This window comes from Vigna unguiculata, chromosome 6 (genome assembly GCF_004118075.2).
Source record: "Vigna unguiculata cultivar IT97K-499-35 chromosome 6, ASM411807v1, whole genome shotgun sequence".
NCBI lineage: Eukaryota > Viridiplantae > Streptophyta > Magnoliopsida > Fabales > Fabaceae > Vigna > Vigna unguiculata.
Window position 1 is genome coordinate 26,416,205 of NC_040284.1, and position 15,876 is coordinate 26,432,080.

General features: G+C 35.0%; 3 protein-coding genes across 3 annotated transcripts; 2 read left to right on the forward strand and 1 right to left on the reverse strand.

Moving 5' to 3' along the window:
• Window positions 1-687: 687 nt before the first annotated feature.
• LOC114189116 lies at window positions 688-5,773 on the forward strand. The gene is made up of 11 exons (XM_028077823.1): window positions 688-893; window positions 1,008-1,085; window positions 1,674-1,769; window positions 1,872-1,947; window positions 2,038-2,124; window positions 2,243-2,316; window positions 2,413-2,520; window positions 2,608-2,745; window positions 4,572-4,677; window positions 4,882-5,087; window positions 5,294-5,773. The coding sequence occupies exons 1-11, from the start codon at window positions 825-827 to the stop codon at window positions 5,360-5,362; spliced, it is 1,107 nt and encodes a 368-aa protein (XP_027933624.1). The 5' UTR covers window positions 688-824; the 3' UTR covers window positions 5,363-5,773.
• A 1,053-nt stretch (window positions 5,774-6,826) lies between these two features.
• On the forward strand, window positions 6,827-9,901 carry LOC114187954 (pentatricopeptide repeat-containing protein At1g51965, mitochondrial). Its single transcript, XM_028076401.1, has 2 exons — window positions 6,827-7,664; window positions 8,103-9,901. Exons 1-2 carry the CDS (start codon window positions 6,930-6,932, stop codon window positions 9,306-9,308), a joined length of 1,941 nt encoding a protein of 646 aa, XP_027932202.1. The 5' UTR covers window positions 6,827-6,929; the 3' UTR covers window positions 9,309-9,901.
• Window positions 9,902-10,584: 683 nt separating this feature from the next.
• Window positions 10,585-15,482, reverse strand: LOC114187955 (histidinol dehydrogenase, chloroplastic-like). Its single transcript, XM_028076402.1, has 13 exons — window positions 15,152-15,482; window positions 15,019-15,071; window positions 14,842-14,914; window positions 14,272-14,373; window positions 13,757-13,858; window positions 13,581-13,652; window positions 13,448-13,510; window positions 13,262-13,303; window positions 12,955-13,014; window positions 12,734-12,844; window positions 11,865-12,035; window positions 11,303-11,393; window positions 10,585-11,106 (listed from the first exon to the last, which is right to left on the reverse strand). The coding sequence occupies exons 1-13, from the start codon at window positions 15,347-15,349 to the stop codon at window positions 10,829-10,831; spliced, it is 1,416 nt and encodes a 471-aa protein (XP_027932203.1). The 5' UTR covers window positions 15,350-15,482; the 3' UTR covers window positions 10,585-10,828.
• Window positions 15,483-15,876: the final 394 nt, after the last annotated feature.

The window sequence follows — 15,876 nt, forward strand, 5'->3', positions numbered from 1 at the left end:
ACAATAAATAATAATAATAATAAAATTATATTTTTGCACTTTTAAATAACAATTTCAATTTTATTTTAATATAATTTTCACTATGTATATTTAAATTTATATCATCATTATCTTCAAGATAAAATGGTAATAATATAATTTTATCTATTAATTTTTTTAATTTATCGTACACATCATATTATAGACAAAATTTCATCTTAAATACACTCAAATCATATAATCTTCTCTTTAATCCAAATAACAACACACTTCACTCTCCATTATCTCAAATTCATCCTCTCGCTCTTCATAAAATTATCTTTCCAATTCAAACACAAAATCACAAATTAAAGAATTGTTGTCACCGGCATTACAATTTTTTTTATTATCTAACACAATTTTAATAAAATCAATAGAAGTATTTTTTTATTGTTATTTTATATTAACAGTAATTTCATCTTATATTAATTTTAAAATTTCTACTTAAATAAAAATTTTGAATGTTGAACAGACTAAAAATATTTTAAAAAAACTCGATTCAAAATATTTAAATTTATAAAAATCTTAAAATTTAATAAAATATTTTAAATTTCAAAATACATAATTCATAAAATATTTTCAACTTATGAATTTAAAATAAATTTGACCCAAGAAAATATTGAAACTTTTCTGATGTGGAGATTAGAAAAGAAACGATGGGTGCTAAAAGAAACTCGAACTCGATGTGAGAAAGCCCAAACGAGCCTGTGTCTCTTCTGAGTACGATTGGCTGTTTCATTATTGCAAGAAACAATAAGCACGTTGCTGAAGTAGAACCTCTGGATCTCTCTATCTTTCTCTCTGCGATGGAGTTTCGCGTTTCCGTTATTTTGAGCGTCTTCCTCATTGTTTCCTTATTCTCTCCTCAAATCAGGGTTAGTTTCTCTTTCTCTGTAATCTCTTCAATCTGGCAAGCCCGTACGCACTCGACGGCGGTTTTGATCTAACGATTTCCTCTTTCTTTTATTCGGTTGTTTGTGTTATCGCAGGGTGAGGCTTCTGGTTCACTCACCTTCGTTGATAGCTCCAGTCATCAATTCCTTCGCGCCAGATCATCAGATGACGAGGTTCAGATTCTTCTTTTGTCTTGTTTCTGCATTTTATGTTACATTCCGATTCATCTCGCTGATCGATGCGAACATCAGTTGTTTAATTGAATACGGTTCTACCGAACTTCGATTTCGAGTAGATTTAAAAATTTAGGTGCGTACAAATTAAACAAAAAAAAAATTAAAATCCATTTTGGAGTCTTATGAATAAATCATGTAATATGAGCCTTCCGCCTAATTGTTAGTGTTGGCAACGTTGGGGGAAGTGACACTTGACGAATGAATACGAACTCTCGTTAGATGTGAGAACTGAATTGCAACATCTTCTCTTGTTTATATTGTATGAGTGGGCGTCCTATTTAAATTTTTCCAAATAATATTTATAATGACAGTTTTAATTGTATTACTGCAACTTATATTAGAATTTTATCTACACGTTTGTTCATTTTGGGGGACATTGATTTTCGTTGAATTTAAAGGTGAATATTCTCTTCACTTTCATCTTTTCCGTGTTCCCCCTAGTTTCACGATTGATATTACTGCATTCTGTTCAACGCTTAAATCAATAATGGTGATCTCACTGAGTGGTACAATTCCACTTTGCAGCGACCTTCATTGTTGCTTCAGGATGTCAGCGCTGCTGTGTCAGTTTTGCTTGGTTTTGCTCCTCCTTCCACCCTTTCAGCTGCCAGCTCATCCAAGGTCATTTGAAATCATTAGTGGTGTTCTGTTTTCACCACATTAGTCATGTTACATCATACTTATATTAGGTTTGATTGATGATAATATTATGTCTTTCTGCAGTTGAACAACGTTCTGAGTCCTAACCCATTCAAGAGGCCTCGTGCTGTATTTTTGCTGGAAGTGAATGGAATCAATGGTCTCTGGCCATGGATTAACTACAATAATCAATTTCTATATTATGTTCTCTCCTTCATAAAAAGATAACTGTAGTGAATTATGCATGCAGGTCTTGGGAAAATGGCCCAGGATAGTCCAATATTCAGCAATTCATTTTGGAGTATAAATTCAGATAAAGTTGACATTCAACTCCCAGGTGAGGCTTTAAAAAGTACATTTTTGAAAAGAAATAGAATATGATGAAAATGGTGTTAGGCATTTAATATTTTTTTGTAAGAAGCATTTCATTTTCATTGTTGTTTTAATTTATGCAGATGAAAGCCATGTTTCTGTTGTTTCTTTGGATGATCAACGGGAAAACTGGACTGACAAAGAAATCAGAGATTTTGTTAGTTTTGATTTATATTATCTATGTCTATCAGCTATTTCCATATTATTTGATCGTCATGTTATATGTGAAAGTGACTTTGTCTTGTTTTCTTAGTCATCTTTGATAGATGGATCGTATGTTCCTGATGCCTTTGTGCCATTAAATGGAGTGCTTTCTATTCCATTGGCAAATGGTGCCTCAGTGAATTTCCGTATGTCAGAGGTATGATGAAGATTTTAAGGTATATTTTCTGCTTAAATGTGAAGTTGTTAAGACTGACTTTGGGGGTTTCCACATGTGCGTTTGCAGAAAGCTGAAAGGATGTTTGTTTTTGGTCTTATGTCTCTTATGCATGACGTCCAAAGAGCAATTCAATGGCATGGTGATTTATCACAGAGTACAAAGAGTCCAGCCGAGCTGTTAATGGGATGCTTCAATGGCATTAAGGTATGCCATGTTCTTCTTCACTCGCTTTCTTGTTTTTAACCATTTTTTCCTTTGAATTTCTGGAATAACTGACATGCAACTTGCACTATTTTCCCAGAAACTGAGTTAGGGGCAGTTATGATAGTTGTGTAGAAATTAATCGCTACAGAAAACAAATCTGTATTAGAAACTCTAGAATTATGTGTAGAAGATAACTGGCAGTAATTAGTTCTGTATAACTGTAGGATGTCGGTTATGTGACTTGAACTTTTCCAAATAGAAAGAATTTGTTTATCTTGTTTGATGTTGTTTATCTTGTTTTGTTATTTGATATTGTACAACTAAAACACAATAACACTTTTTTGTTCGTTTGTTTTCATTTTTTAACTACCATAAAACAATTCGGTTCAGCTGTGCATTAAACTCCTATTTAACTGCTATTTTAGTATTTAAAACTAAACTAACAAAGTGTTTTAGTTCAGATTTTTATTGAAAACAACTTAGTTTTTTCAAGTTTAATTCAATACAGTTCTTAACTATTTCAATTCAATTATTTTTTTTCCCACTCGTACTTCACCAAATCCATCAACCCTGAAACACAAACTTCATGTGTGTTGGAATCCCTAATTTAGTCTTCCATCGACAAGAGGTGATGTACTTTGGAGTACAAAGACAGTGGTGGTGGCATTCCCTTCACGCTCTCGATGCAGTGGTGATGGAATCCTTCATGAACGAGCACAATGTCAACATCCCAATTCCAATCTAACTTTTCCTATTAGATCTGAGGTCTATTTTTCTTCCGGATGGGAATTTTTATTTTTTTTTATCTTATCCGAGATTGCCAGGCTGGTGATTGTGGTTAGGGAAAATATGTGTCGAGTCTGATCTGATTAGAAAGGCAGGCTATGGCTGAGAAAGTGTGTTGAGAATCAGTGGGGTGGTACACAAAACAGCCATTGTGGCGCTAATGGACAAAAGCAACCTTTTGTGGTCAAGGTTTGTGGGCTTTGGTGTCATTCCTGCTGTTGTTGGTTGCCACTTTGGTGTTGATATCACCACCAGGACAGAAGTTGGATGATTGATGAGAGAAAAGGGGCTGCTCAAGGGGAGATTGGGAAAGTTGAAGAAAAAAAGAAAAAGTACAACCCTTCATTACAAAGGAATAAATGTAATGGCATTAAAACAGTTTCCCATGGTGGGAGACATCTTAAGGTCTCCCTCCCACCCTCGCATTCACCCCCGAACTGGGCATTATCCAATGCACTTGTTCCTAACATAAATTATGCTAACTGGGAAAATTTGTATCCTGCCAAGCTACACATTTTTCCCCATACTTAATTAACATTTTGTTTCTATTTGGTTGATAACTTAGCGACATGATAAGTTATATGTATATGAATGCAACTCTGAAAGAGAAACAGTTCTTTCAATACACGGTATTAGAGTCAATTTTCCTCCTAATACTTTTTCTCAATTTACATGTATCACATGCCTTCGAGGCATATTTCTCCAATACTTAGGGTCTCCCCGCATAGTAAATTTTTAATTCCTAATTTCATTACCATGATAAAAGGACCCTTGATTACATATTATTACTTTTATTTCTTTATCTATGTCTATATGTAAAAAGAAAACAAAAGTAATATTGCATACTTGAGACAGTGAACATTCCTTTTGCTGTTAAGTTTGTGAACATAACTGATAATCAATAAAATATACACTTACGTTTCCACTTTATTCTTCAGTCTATGGCATAATGTTTTCTTCATATCTATCTGCGATATGTGTTGACTGTTATTGCTATTGAGATGAAATTTAATTTTTTTTTGTTGACTAACATGGGCCAGGTTTTGCAAGAGCAATATGAAACTGAAAGTATTGCTGAGCATGGAATTGAAGTGCTATATGCGACTTTGTCAAAGATAGTTAGTTCATTGCAGGAAGCATATAAAGGTGAATTTTGCCAGTGTATGATTTTGATTTTACATTAAAGCCTTGCAATATTGGCAATGATTTGCTTTAATATAGAAAACCTAGTCAAATAACTAGCAACCTCTTAGCTAATCATTCATTCTTCTGATCTTCAGATGTCAGCAATATTGATCTAAAAAGTTCATTTACTTTATTTTAACCTCTTAATGATCAATTACTGAGCAGGTCAAATTGTTGGAATAATCTACTGTCATGTGGCTACTACAGAAGAGTTGGAAAAGAAGTTTGATGTAATCTTTACTCCTCACCACACTGCTCGATGGTTGGCCGAAACAAGTGCACCCAATGCAACATTGCCAGAAGTGGTGCTGGTTAGGAGAACCCTTGCTTGGGTAACAGGAATTCTATTGCTCGTTTCAACACTTATGGGGGTAAGTATTAGATAAAATAAAGAGTAATCCTATAATAATATAATTAGATACAAACATGGAAAAGTGAAAGAAACACCTTTTAATTAGATACGACACAATGGTGGATTTGAGATTGATGCTTAAAAGAATCTGTCATTAACAATACAAAGGTGGATGAGTATTTTTAAAACTGGTGTATAATATTTTACTAATTTGTTTGCTGGCAGATATGCTACCTCCTGAATATGCCGCTCACAAGGGACACGCTTCTATATTCTAACGTCAAGCTTGATTAGGCATGGACGCGAACCAAGACCGATCTTTTCAACCAACGGAGAACCCGGGTGCCGTTAAACCTTGTAATTGGGGGTCTTTTTCTTGATGCCTCTAATCTGTGTGCGTGATTATATTAATGTTAAACCATTAGTTACTTGTGTTTAATGGACCACCGGTGTAGCAAATTATATTCATGAATCATTGGAAACTCGTCCAATCAGTCAGGATTTGGGTATTAGAGAATAGGGGATTATTGTATTATTGTTTGAATGTGAAGCACTGTACCCCGTGTTTAGTCAGGGCGTAGATAGTCATAGATGTGTGATTATTCCAGCCATTACAATAATGGGTGTAACCTGTGATTGACATTTTGGTCCAAATAATTTCAATTTTATTGTAAAATAATGAATTTTCAGAGAGACATTTTTATCTTCTCCTTTCTAAATAACAAGCACAGCATTATTTTCATATTTTCATATAACACGAGCCCACCATTTACTGGCATACAGTTCCACTTCTATACGGTTGGCAATTGATTTTATGGATGATGAAATTGATTTGATAACCTTTCATTTCGACTATAATAGATTCATAAAAGTAACGCATTAATTCACTAATATCTAGTAAAATATATCTAAAATTATTTTATTTCATTATTATAAGAATTCATTGAGCCAACAAATATTTTGTGGATGGGTATCCAATTTATCTAAAAAATTATACTGCCACACGTTTTATATATAAGAAACAAACTTTTACTAGTGCCCGATAAAATTAATTAACTTAGTTTTGCTTAATAATATCCGTAAAATGAAATAATTTAAATTGTACCTATGTTTCAGTGATACTGCTCGAGTTGAAAAAAATCTTTTTTTTTTTAATTTGTAAGGATAACTTATATTGTTAGCGACTTATAACAATGCTGCAAAAAGAAATTAACAAATGATTGCATTTGAAATTATTACATTTTCTCGTATTAAAAAATGTGTATATTTGCTTATTGTATAGTATATACTTATTTTTATTTCCAAAAGAAAATTTAAATTTTTTGATAACATGGCCGAAACATCCCACGTTAAAGTCATCTCACTTGTATTTCAAAAACAACATGCAACTTTTCTGTATGGATGCCAGTATTTAAATTATCTATTATAATATGATTTATTTCACAATTAAAATCTCTTCAAACTTTTTAAGTAAAATACTGCAATAACATTAATAATTCTAATTTTAATACGTACATTAATTCGTTCGAGAGCATAAATTCTACACTAGTTCCAAATAAACAAATTTAAAAAAGTAAAATAATAAACAAATATAAATGTAACAATGTATGCATCTTTAAGATTTTAGGACAGAAAAGTTACAAAAACAAATGTGATAACATAGATTTTTGAAGAATTAATATAAACAACAATACAAAAAATATTGCATCTTTTTTTCTAAATTTTTTTTCTTTTCGTTGATTTTAAAATATTCCTCTTGTGCAAATTGCAAAAGCTTGAATTTTGGAAGAGGAAGCAAGCAAGCATGGTGAAGAAGTAGAACCCAACACTGTCCCAATAATCCCACCAAACACAACCGCAAATGAAAAGCCCACACATCTTCCATCTCCGTCGCTGCTTCGCCACAAAGTACACCGCCAGAATCACCTCCACCGCCCCCACTGGCCGCTCCGTTGCGGCGGAGGTTACTCCGCCACCACCGCTCCCCTCCGACCCGCGAGGCTACCTCCTCCCCCGCCGTGACCTCATCTGCAAAGCCACCCAAATCCTCCTCTCCCCTCCGCCGTCATCGTTCTCCGACCCCTTCTCCGACCTCTCCGACTACCTCCAGTCTCTCTCCCTCTCTCTCTCCCCCCTCGAAGCCTCCGAAATACTGAAAAACCTGAAGAACCCTTCGCTCGCCCTTAAATTCTTCCACTTCTGCCCCTCCCTCTCCCCCAATTTCCGTCACGAGTCCTTCACCTACAACCGCCTCTTCCTCATTCTCTCCAAGTCCACCAACCCAGCGCGCTTCGACCAGGCCCGCGACCTCCTCTGCCACATGCACCGCCATGCCGTCCGCGGCTGCATCTCCACTGTCAACATCCTCGTCGGCTTCTTCGGCTCCGGCGAGGACTTGGAACGCTGCGTTGCACTCGTCAAGAAGTGGGACCTCAGACTCAACGCTTACACCTACAAGTGCTTGCTCCAGGCCTACTTGAGGTCCCGGGATTCTTCTACTGCTTTTCAGGTTTATCGGGATATGGTTAGGCGTGGGTATAAGTTGGACATTTTTGGCTACAACATGCTTTTGGATGCTTTGGCCAAGGATGAAAAGGTTTGCACTTGCTTTCTGTTCTCCCTTCTTTCTGTTTTTTTTTGTTGATTAAGACACTGTAAAAACTTATAAAAAGTTAAGCGTGCAGATGAATTTAGCTTTTAGGGATAAACTCAATTCGTTCTACCTAATTTTTGTTCTCCTACAAGTGCTTATGTTATGTAAACTTTATTCAAATTGAGTATTACACAACTGTTTATATCATAATACTAACTCAAATAAGTTGTAAATAAGTGCTTCTGGACTTGCCATATGTGCTCTTTTTTGTCTGAAGTTTGCAATTGAGATGTTGCTCTGCGGGCTCTAAGTTAGGTTTGTATAAATAGATAGATGAACATCTAATTGAGTTCCACTAGTGTTGTAAACTGTTTTTAGAAGTACATTTTACATCTGTTGCTCCTGTTCGTCAGTTATCATGTGTATGCATTGTTTTGGCAGGTGGATAAAGCATATAAAGTTTTTGAGGATATGAAGCGGAGATATTGTGAGCCAGATGTGTTCACTTACACTATTATGATCAGAATGACTGGGAAAGCAGGCAAAACTGAGGAGTCACTGGCGTTTTTCCAGGCAATGCTAGCAAAAGGCTGTATTCCTAATTTGATTGGTTATAATACTATGATTGAGGCGCTTGCCAAAGGGCGAATGGTTGACAAGGCCATTCTGCTTTTCTCTAAGATGGTGGAGAACGATTGTCAGCCTAATGAGTTCACGTACAGTGTGATTTTGAATCTTCTGGTTGCTGAAGGGAAGCTTAATGAGCTAGACAATATTGTGGATATATCGAAGAAATATATAAACAAGCAGATATATTCATACTTTGTTAGGACTTTAAGCAAATTGGGTCATGCTTCGGAAGCACATAGGTTATTTTGCAACATGTGGAACTTTCATGACAAAGGTGACAAAGATGCTTGTATGTCCATGTTGGAGAGTTTATGCAGTGCTGGCAAAATGACAGAAGCCATAGACCTTCTGAATAAAATTCATGAAAAGGGTATAACCACTGATACTATCATGTATAACACGGCATTCACAGCTCTTGGCAGGTTGAAACAAATATCTCATATTCATGATCTTTATGAAAAGATGAAACTGGATGGCCCCCCACCAGATATATTTACATACAATATTTTGATCTCCAGCTTTGGTAGGGCTGGAAGAGTAGACCTTGCTGTTAAAATTTTTGAAGAACTAGAGAATAGCAATTGTAGGCCTGATGTCATTTCCTATAACTCTTTGATCAATTGTCTTGGAAAGAATGGGGATATTGATGAAGCTCACATGAGATTTAAAGAGATGCAAGAGAAAGGATTAAATCCTGATGTGGTGACCTATAGCACACTTATTGAGTGCTTTGGCAAGACGGATAAAGTTGAGATGGCATGTAGGTTGTTTGATGAAATGCTTGCTGAAGAATGCACTCCTAACTTGATCACGTATAATATTTTGCTTGACTGTCTTGAAAGGTGTGGAAGAACTGCTGAGGCAGTGGACCTTTATTCAAAACTTAAGCAGCAAGGGCTGACCCCAGATTCAATTACGTATACAGTGCTCGAGCGATTGCAAAGTGGTGGACATGGGAAGTTGAGATTTCGGCGGCAGAATCCTATTACAGGCTGGGTTGTTAGCCCTTTAAGATGATAGAGGAACAAAGTTTTTGTTGTTCATTTTGCGTACACAGGTTTTTTCTAATGCTATTTAATCTTCGATAGCGGTTTGGTTGAGGCCAACCATTTTATGATTATGGCCATCGATGAACTTGGTTGCAGCATGGTCGAGATTCGGTAGACTAGCATGTTTGTTGGGTAACACACTCAAGCATTCATCCTTCATTGGGGATTTTGGACTTTGCGCTTGGGAGTTCAATAAAGAAGGGTATCATTCTTTGTGATAGGGTCTGTTTCAAGTTCATATAATAACAGAGCCATCATCTTAGGCAGGGTTTCCCATTATCTGACCTCGTAAAAATAAAAGAAAAATTGTGGGGAAAAGACTTACATAGATTTATCCATTACATAAATAGTGAGAGAAAACTTGGTGGATGAACCATCACTAATTTTCCTAGGTTTTATATTGGTGATTCTTGTGCTTCTACCCATTTACTAACCGATTATTTATTTATATCAAAAGACAATAGCTTGCTTCCTTCTAGTATACTTTTCTTCTTTTTTGAGTGAGGATGTTATTGTATAGTGTAAACCACCGGAATTGAAATGAAATGTTCTTCCATTTTACACATTCTCTTATTATTTTCTGCTAGTCCATCTTTAAAAAGTATGTTCTCTTGAGCTTGGAAAAGTAGTTTTGCTTCTATGCTTATTATGTTTCAAAACTTATCCAAACATTTAAACATACGGCAATTCAAGCATTGCAACAGATGACAAATCCAACAAATCCAAAATACTTGACTAACAGCCTGTTTGGACGAGCACATGTGAAGTGATCAGTAAAGATAATTAATGCTTCCCTTTAGAAGTAAAATATCTCTGCATTGCATTTTTTTAAGGTGATTTTCGGTTTTTACCATGTAAATGAACGCATACCAAGTTGAACTGTATTAAAAAAAAATATATCCAATACTTTTTTCATTTCAAAAAAGAATATCAATTACATTCCATATTATCCATTTGAGAATGAGGGTAAGTGCTGATTAAATATTTAAGATAGGGGAAGAAATGTCCCTCGTACTAATCATTCAAAAGAAATTAATACACCCCTTTTCGGCTAATCATTGGTAACACAGTAATTAGATTAGTCAGATTAACTTATAAAATCGTACAAATTTAAGTTCTATGTAATAGAAAAATCTAATAAATGGTAACAAATGTTTTAACATGTGTTAAAGACACTCATTAAGAAAATATTTTCCTTAGTCTTATAAGAGTTCACTTCACTCTTGGCATAGAGGTTTATCAGGAAAATAATGGTCCAGCAAATATATAGGATTCATTTATTGATTGATCAAAAGCTAAGATCACCTAATTAGGCAGTGGTATTTGTAATATGAATCCAATAATAGTTACATGAACTTGAAATGATAACCTCTAGCTATTAATACCACCTAAATCTAGGTAATCTCATCATGCAAATTGCCCTAGGCTTTGCAAAAACTAAGTTGGTAGCTTACAGGAGATAAAGAGAACAATGGATTGAAGCATTACTCATCTTGAAACCTTCTTGGCTTCTATGTCCTGAAGTCTCAAGGTGACTGCCCGCTTGTGGGCTTCAAGGCCTTCAACTTCAGCCATGGTAGCTACATATGGCCCAAGTTTTCTTAGACCCTCCTCTGTGAGAGACTGCACAGTTATGTACTTCATGAAGGAGTCCAATGACACACCACCATACATCCTCGCATACCCATAAGTAGGAAGGACATGGTTTGTGCCACTTGCATAATCACCAACACTTTCAGGAGTCCAAGGCCCTAAAAACACAGAACCTACAGAGGCAGCAACAAACATTTAGATCTAGGATCTGTCATGCCATTAGAACGATACAAAATAAGGTTATCAGAAAGGAATTTGATCCTCTAAGAGATTGCAGACACAAGTATCTTTGACAAGGAATAAAAGCCCATCATCCCTCAATAATAAAAAAAACACAACAATAAAAGGGAAATCTATAGGCAGCATTACCTGCATTCTCAATAAAACTCTCCCACTTCTCTGCATCCTTCACGTTGATAATTAGATGCTCAGGTGCATATAAGTTTGAGAAATTGATAGCCTGAAAGATGCTAAGCTAACTTTTACTTTCGGAACTCTAACAATAACTATTAGTTGATTGAAAAATAAATAAAATATATTCAGAGAAAGTTATGACCTATCAAGAGAGCGTCTTCACATTTAAAGAGGTGCATAATAAGCTACTTTGTATTTTTAGGGTGGACCTATCTTACTTATTCTTCTCTTGATTTTCTCTTAACAAGGAGAGTGTTTTTGGAAACCACTGTAGGGTTAATAAGATAATTTGACTGGCTTATGTTGCTCCTCGACAAAAGTATAATCAATATTATGCATAATCACGTTGGTTATACAATGAGTAAATACAGGCACATAAACCTAACAGCCTGGTCTAGTTATTCCAAAGAAATTGTTCTCCTCTCTTCTCTCTTCTCTCTACCTTGATACTTCTTAATCTTGATCAAGTCACTCTGCTTTTAGTAGGTCAACAAAGAAACAAGATAACAGGACTGACCTCAAGCATATCACGCGCATACACAATAAAACTGTGGCTCAGAGCTTTAGAGGCAAACTCGCCTCTAGGAAGACTCTGGCACTGCTTGCTGAGTTCCTCCTGTATTGCATTCAGATCCACACCATCTCCAGCAATCACAAGAACCACTTGACTGTCTGGGCCATGCTCAGCCTGAAAATTGTAATTAGAAGTATATACATTGGCAGTATACAAGAAGCTTACAAGGTTACGAATCATCTTCAAAGAATGCATGCAGACAAAAAGGGATGATTTATCAACCTCAAGTCATATCTTGGCTGGATGATGGAGAAGCATGCCCGTTTGTGACTTTGAACATCATATTCATTTTTTATATACTGTTTCTAATCAGAGCTGGATTTTTAGGAGGTTTGGGTCTTGTTTAAGGTTTATGTACGATTTTAAGTTTGTGCAGATTGACATTTAATCGAAGAAAAGTGTTCAAGATGTTTACTCTAGTGTAGTGTATTTGCACCTTCAATGGCTACTAAGAGAACCCTAAATCATAATCAGATTCTTAACAAACAAACAAGAAAATGCTTCTATACCCCATCTCCATAGTTTATAATTTGGTTGTTTTCCAACATGGTGATTAATCTTCAATTAATTATTATTTCCTATATGTCACACGTATTATGAGTTCACGCTATATTGAATTTTGGAAACTAACATCATTCTGTAGAAACTAGAAATAAAAGCTTTTAAGAATAACATGCAAATTACTTTAGAACATGACTTTTGTATCTAAGCTGATGACAATGAAAGATTACAAATTTTCATAATGAATGTGAATTGATGAATAATGTTTTGCAAGTAAAACAAATAGGAGGTATTATTAAAACTTATTGAACCTGCGAAAGCAAATCAGCAGCCACATGAGAAGGAACTGCATGCTCGTCTGCAATGACCAAAACTTCAGATGGGCCAGCCGGCATATCGATGGAAATCATGGCTTCACTGTTCTGCAGAAGACTTTCAAAAGGTAAAGAGATGAAGAAGATTTAAGATTCAACAAACAAAATGTATTAGAGAAAATAGATCGTATATTGTAATGTAATAAAATCATGGTTACTTGAAGTATCATTTTTGCAGCAGTGACATATTGGTTTCCAGGGCCAAAAATCTTTTCAACCTGCAAATTTCATCACATTCATAATTAAAATTAAAATGATCAAACAAGTACGAAGGGGTGTTATGATAAGTTTGATATTCTATCATGGCATGAGATTCACTATATCAAATCGTGAATAGAATGCTATTTGAATATGATATACTAAATTACTAATACAGAGAAAACAAATAGTACGAAATAAAGTTGAATCCATTAACTATCATGGAGAAGCAAACAACAAAGATTGGTTAAAGGAGAGGCTAGCCACCTTTGGACAAGTTTCTGTTCCCCAAGCCATAGCAGATATGGCCTACAATGAAGAGAAATGGCATATGAATCACGGTTTAATTTATAAAGAATGATACAAACATATAGAATAAAGATAAATATAACGAATAGTAGATTCAGATGACAAAACCAGATAAATGTTATCTTATACTATCATGCTTCGAACCTGTGCTCCTCCAGCTTTGAGAATGTGAGTTACCCCGGCCTTCTTTGCACAATATAATACCTCCTGCAGAAAAACAGTGGTCAGAACAAGAAGAACATCATAACTACAACTTTCATACAAAATAGATAAACACCTTGCATGTAGTGCCATCCCGAGTTGGAGGATTTGCAAGAACAATGGTTTTACATCCTGCAATTTGTGCAGGCTGGTATACAAAATAATTAACCATCAGCTAAATCGGGCAAGGTAAATATCAAAATTATACAATATTCAAAGACATAAGAGGTACTGAAATATTATTCAACATACAACTGCAAGCATCAAAGCTGTTGAAGGTAATACAGCAGTTCCCCCTGGAACATAAAGACCCACGGAGTTAATACTTCTTGCAACTCTTTTGCATTGGACTCCCTGGGATTTTCAGAAAACTCAAGATTCACATAAATTGGGTAATAAGAAGAACCCGAGAACAAACAAACATGTAGGCCTAATAACCAAATGACATGACATGACATAAAAACAATTTTAAAAAAAATTAAAAGATAGAGACTTACAAAGGACAGAAAAAGTACATAATTACAACTGAAAAAGATACTATATGCATTCTATCTTCCCAGTACTAGTATTATTTAACTATTCCTAGATAATGCTGCAAGGCTTAGCTACATTAATTATATCCTACCACCAAATATTTCTTATTTTGACTTAATAACACAGAAGAATAAGTTTAATTATGCTCAGTGTCAATGCAGCCTTAAATCATTAAGCCCCTGGTCGTCCACCCAACCTAGCCAGCCAGCGTATAAGCAAGAGCATAGACATACTTTCATGTTCTCAACACTTTTCTCAGGCGACTTCTGAGCAGAATGAAATGCATAAATATTGTTGTAGGCGACATCAAAAGCTTCCTTAATTGGAGGATCAAGCTGCAAAAGAAAAGGCACAAAACCAAAATTATAATAATTGCACCCAAACCAACATCACTAAAACAGAAAGTGGATAGAAATAAGAGGAACATCCTTCAACCAAAAAACTAATAAATAGTTGAAGATCAATTTCTATGCACTGAGAGAGTTTCTATTTTTACTTTGTTCATTTCTTTTCAAAAATTTGTATTTAAGATAGTTAAAGATCAATTCCTATGCACTGAGATATTTTTATAATGTCAACCAATCTAGGTAGAGTTTTAAAGTAGTTTTTACAAAAACTCAATAAACTTATCATGCATGACAATTTCTAATTGGTTGACAGTATTTGATATACAAACAGTTGAATATAAGAAATACAATAAGGCGACATTTTTATAATTGAAAGTAAAAGCAAAATAATTAAAACAAATACTTCTTTTTCAATCAAACATGCCTTGACAAGGTATGCAAATTGAACAAACATACCACGGGGTCAGGGAGATCCGAGACAACCTCAACAATCTTTTCAAGTTCAACTTTGTCAAACTTTGAAGTATACCTACAAAACACAAAGGTGAAGAAGTTACATAAGCAAAGAAGGTAAGAAACCACACACAAACAATAACAAGATCATAGATGGCATTCAAAGAAGAAGAGTCGAACTCTTTAACTGCAACGTCCCCCCTTTTGTGAACATCATCGACAATGGGGTTAACCTGGAAAGGGGCAAGAAAAGGAAAAATTTTGAGCATGACCCATCTGAAAGGAAAGGGAAAGAGAAAAGCCCATTACTCACCACACCGAAAATTGAAGAGAAATCGATGCGGGGTCGGCTCTTGAGACTCTGAAGCTCAGAGGGAGTGAGTTTGGACAAACGATACGAGTTGATAGAACACCGTACTACAGTGGGGCGCGTGGCACCGAAGCGTGGCCTAGTGTTTTGGATTCGAATCAAAGAACGGTTCCAGTTAGAAGCTGTAAGTGCAAATTCCATGGTGGTAGACAACGTTGTTGAAATGTTTCTGTGGTCGGAGTTGGACTGACTGAGAGAGACCACTCTGCTACGTTCGCTTCGCTTCGATTTAAGGTTACGAGTTGATGATTGATTTTTCAAGTATTGAAGTTTTTGTCATCACTCGGAAAGTTTAGAAAAATAAAAAAGATTGTGCTAATTTTATTTGATATGAAAATCAAAGAATGTGTAAAAGCTGTTTAAGTTAATTAAAATATACTGATAGCATAAACAATTGTTCTCTTATTCACTTATAGAATGATGTATAATTAAAACTATTAATGTTATAATAGTCGTTGTAAGGGTTTAATTTTAATATATTGCTAATATGAAAAATTATACTGTTAATTAATGGAAAAACACTTTAAATATACTTTTCAAAATGATGGTGGAATGATTTCTAAAGTTTTTTACATTGTAAAAAATTTTACAGGAAAAAACATATCAAAATTAAACTTTCACTTAAAGGAATAAGAACTTGAATTTGCTATCCAAGTGTAAAAATTGGG

Coding starts and splice junctions, on each gene's coding strand:
- LOC114189116 (XM_028077823.1), top strand. CDS start 825: ATGGAGTTTCGCGTTTCCGTTATTTTGAGCGTCTTCCTCATTGTTTCC. Junction 1,770..1,871: donor CAGCTGCCAGCTCATCCAAG/GTCATTTGAAAT, acceptor GTCTTTCTGCAG/TTGAACAACGTTCTGAGTCC. Junction 4,678..4,881: donor ATTGCAGGAAGCATATAAAG/GTGAATTTTGCC, acceptor ATTACTGAGCAG/GTCAAATTGTTGGAATAATC.
- LOC114187954 (XM_028076401.1), top strand. CDS start 6,930: ATGAAAAGCCCACACATCTTCCATCTCCGTCGCTGCTTCGCCACAAAG. Junction 7,665..8,102: donor CTTTGGCCAAGGATGAAAAG/GTTTGCACTTGC, acceptor TTGTTTTGGCAG/GTGGATAAAGCATATAAAGT.
- LOC114187955 (XM_028076402.1), bottom strand. CDS start 15,349: ATGGAATTTGCACTTACAGCTTCTAACTGGAACCGTTCTTTGATTCGA. Junction 13,859..14,271: donor AAAGTGTTGAGAACATGAAA/GTATGTCTATGC, acceptor TGAAAATCCCAG/GGAGTCCAATGCAAAAGAGT. Junction 12,845..12,954: donor CTGCAAAAATGATACTTCAA/GTAACCATGATT, acceptor AGTCTTCTGCAG/AACAGTGAAGCCATGATTTC.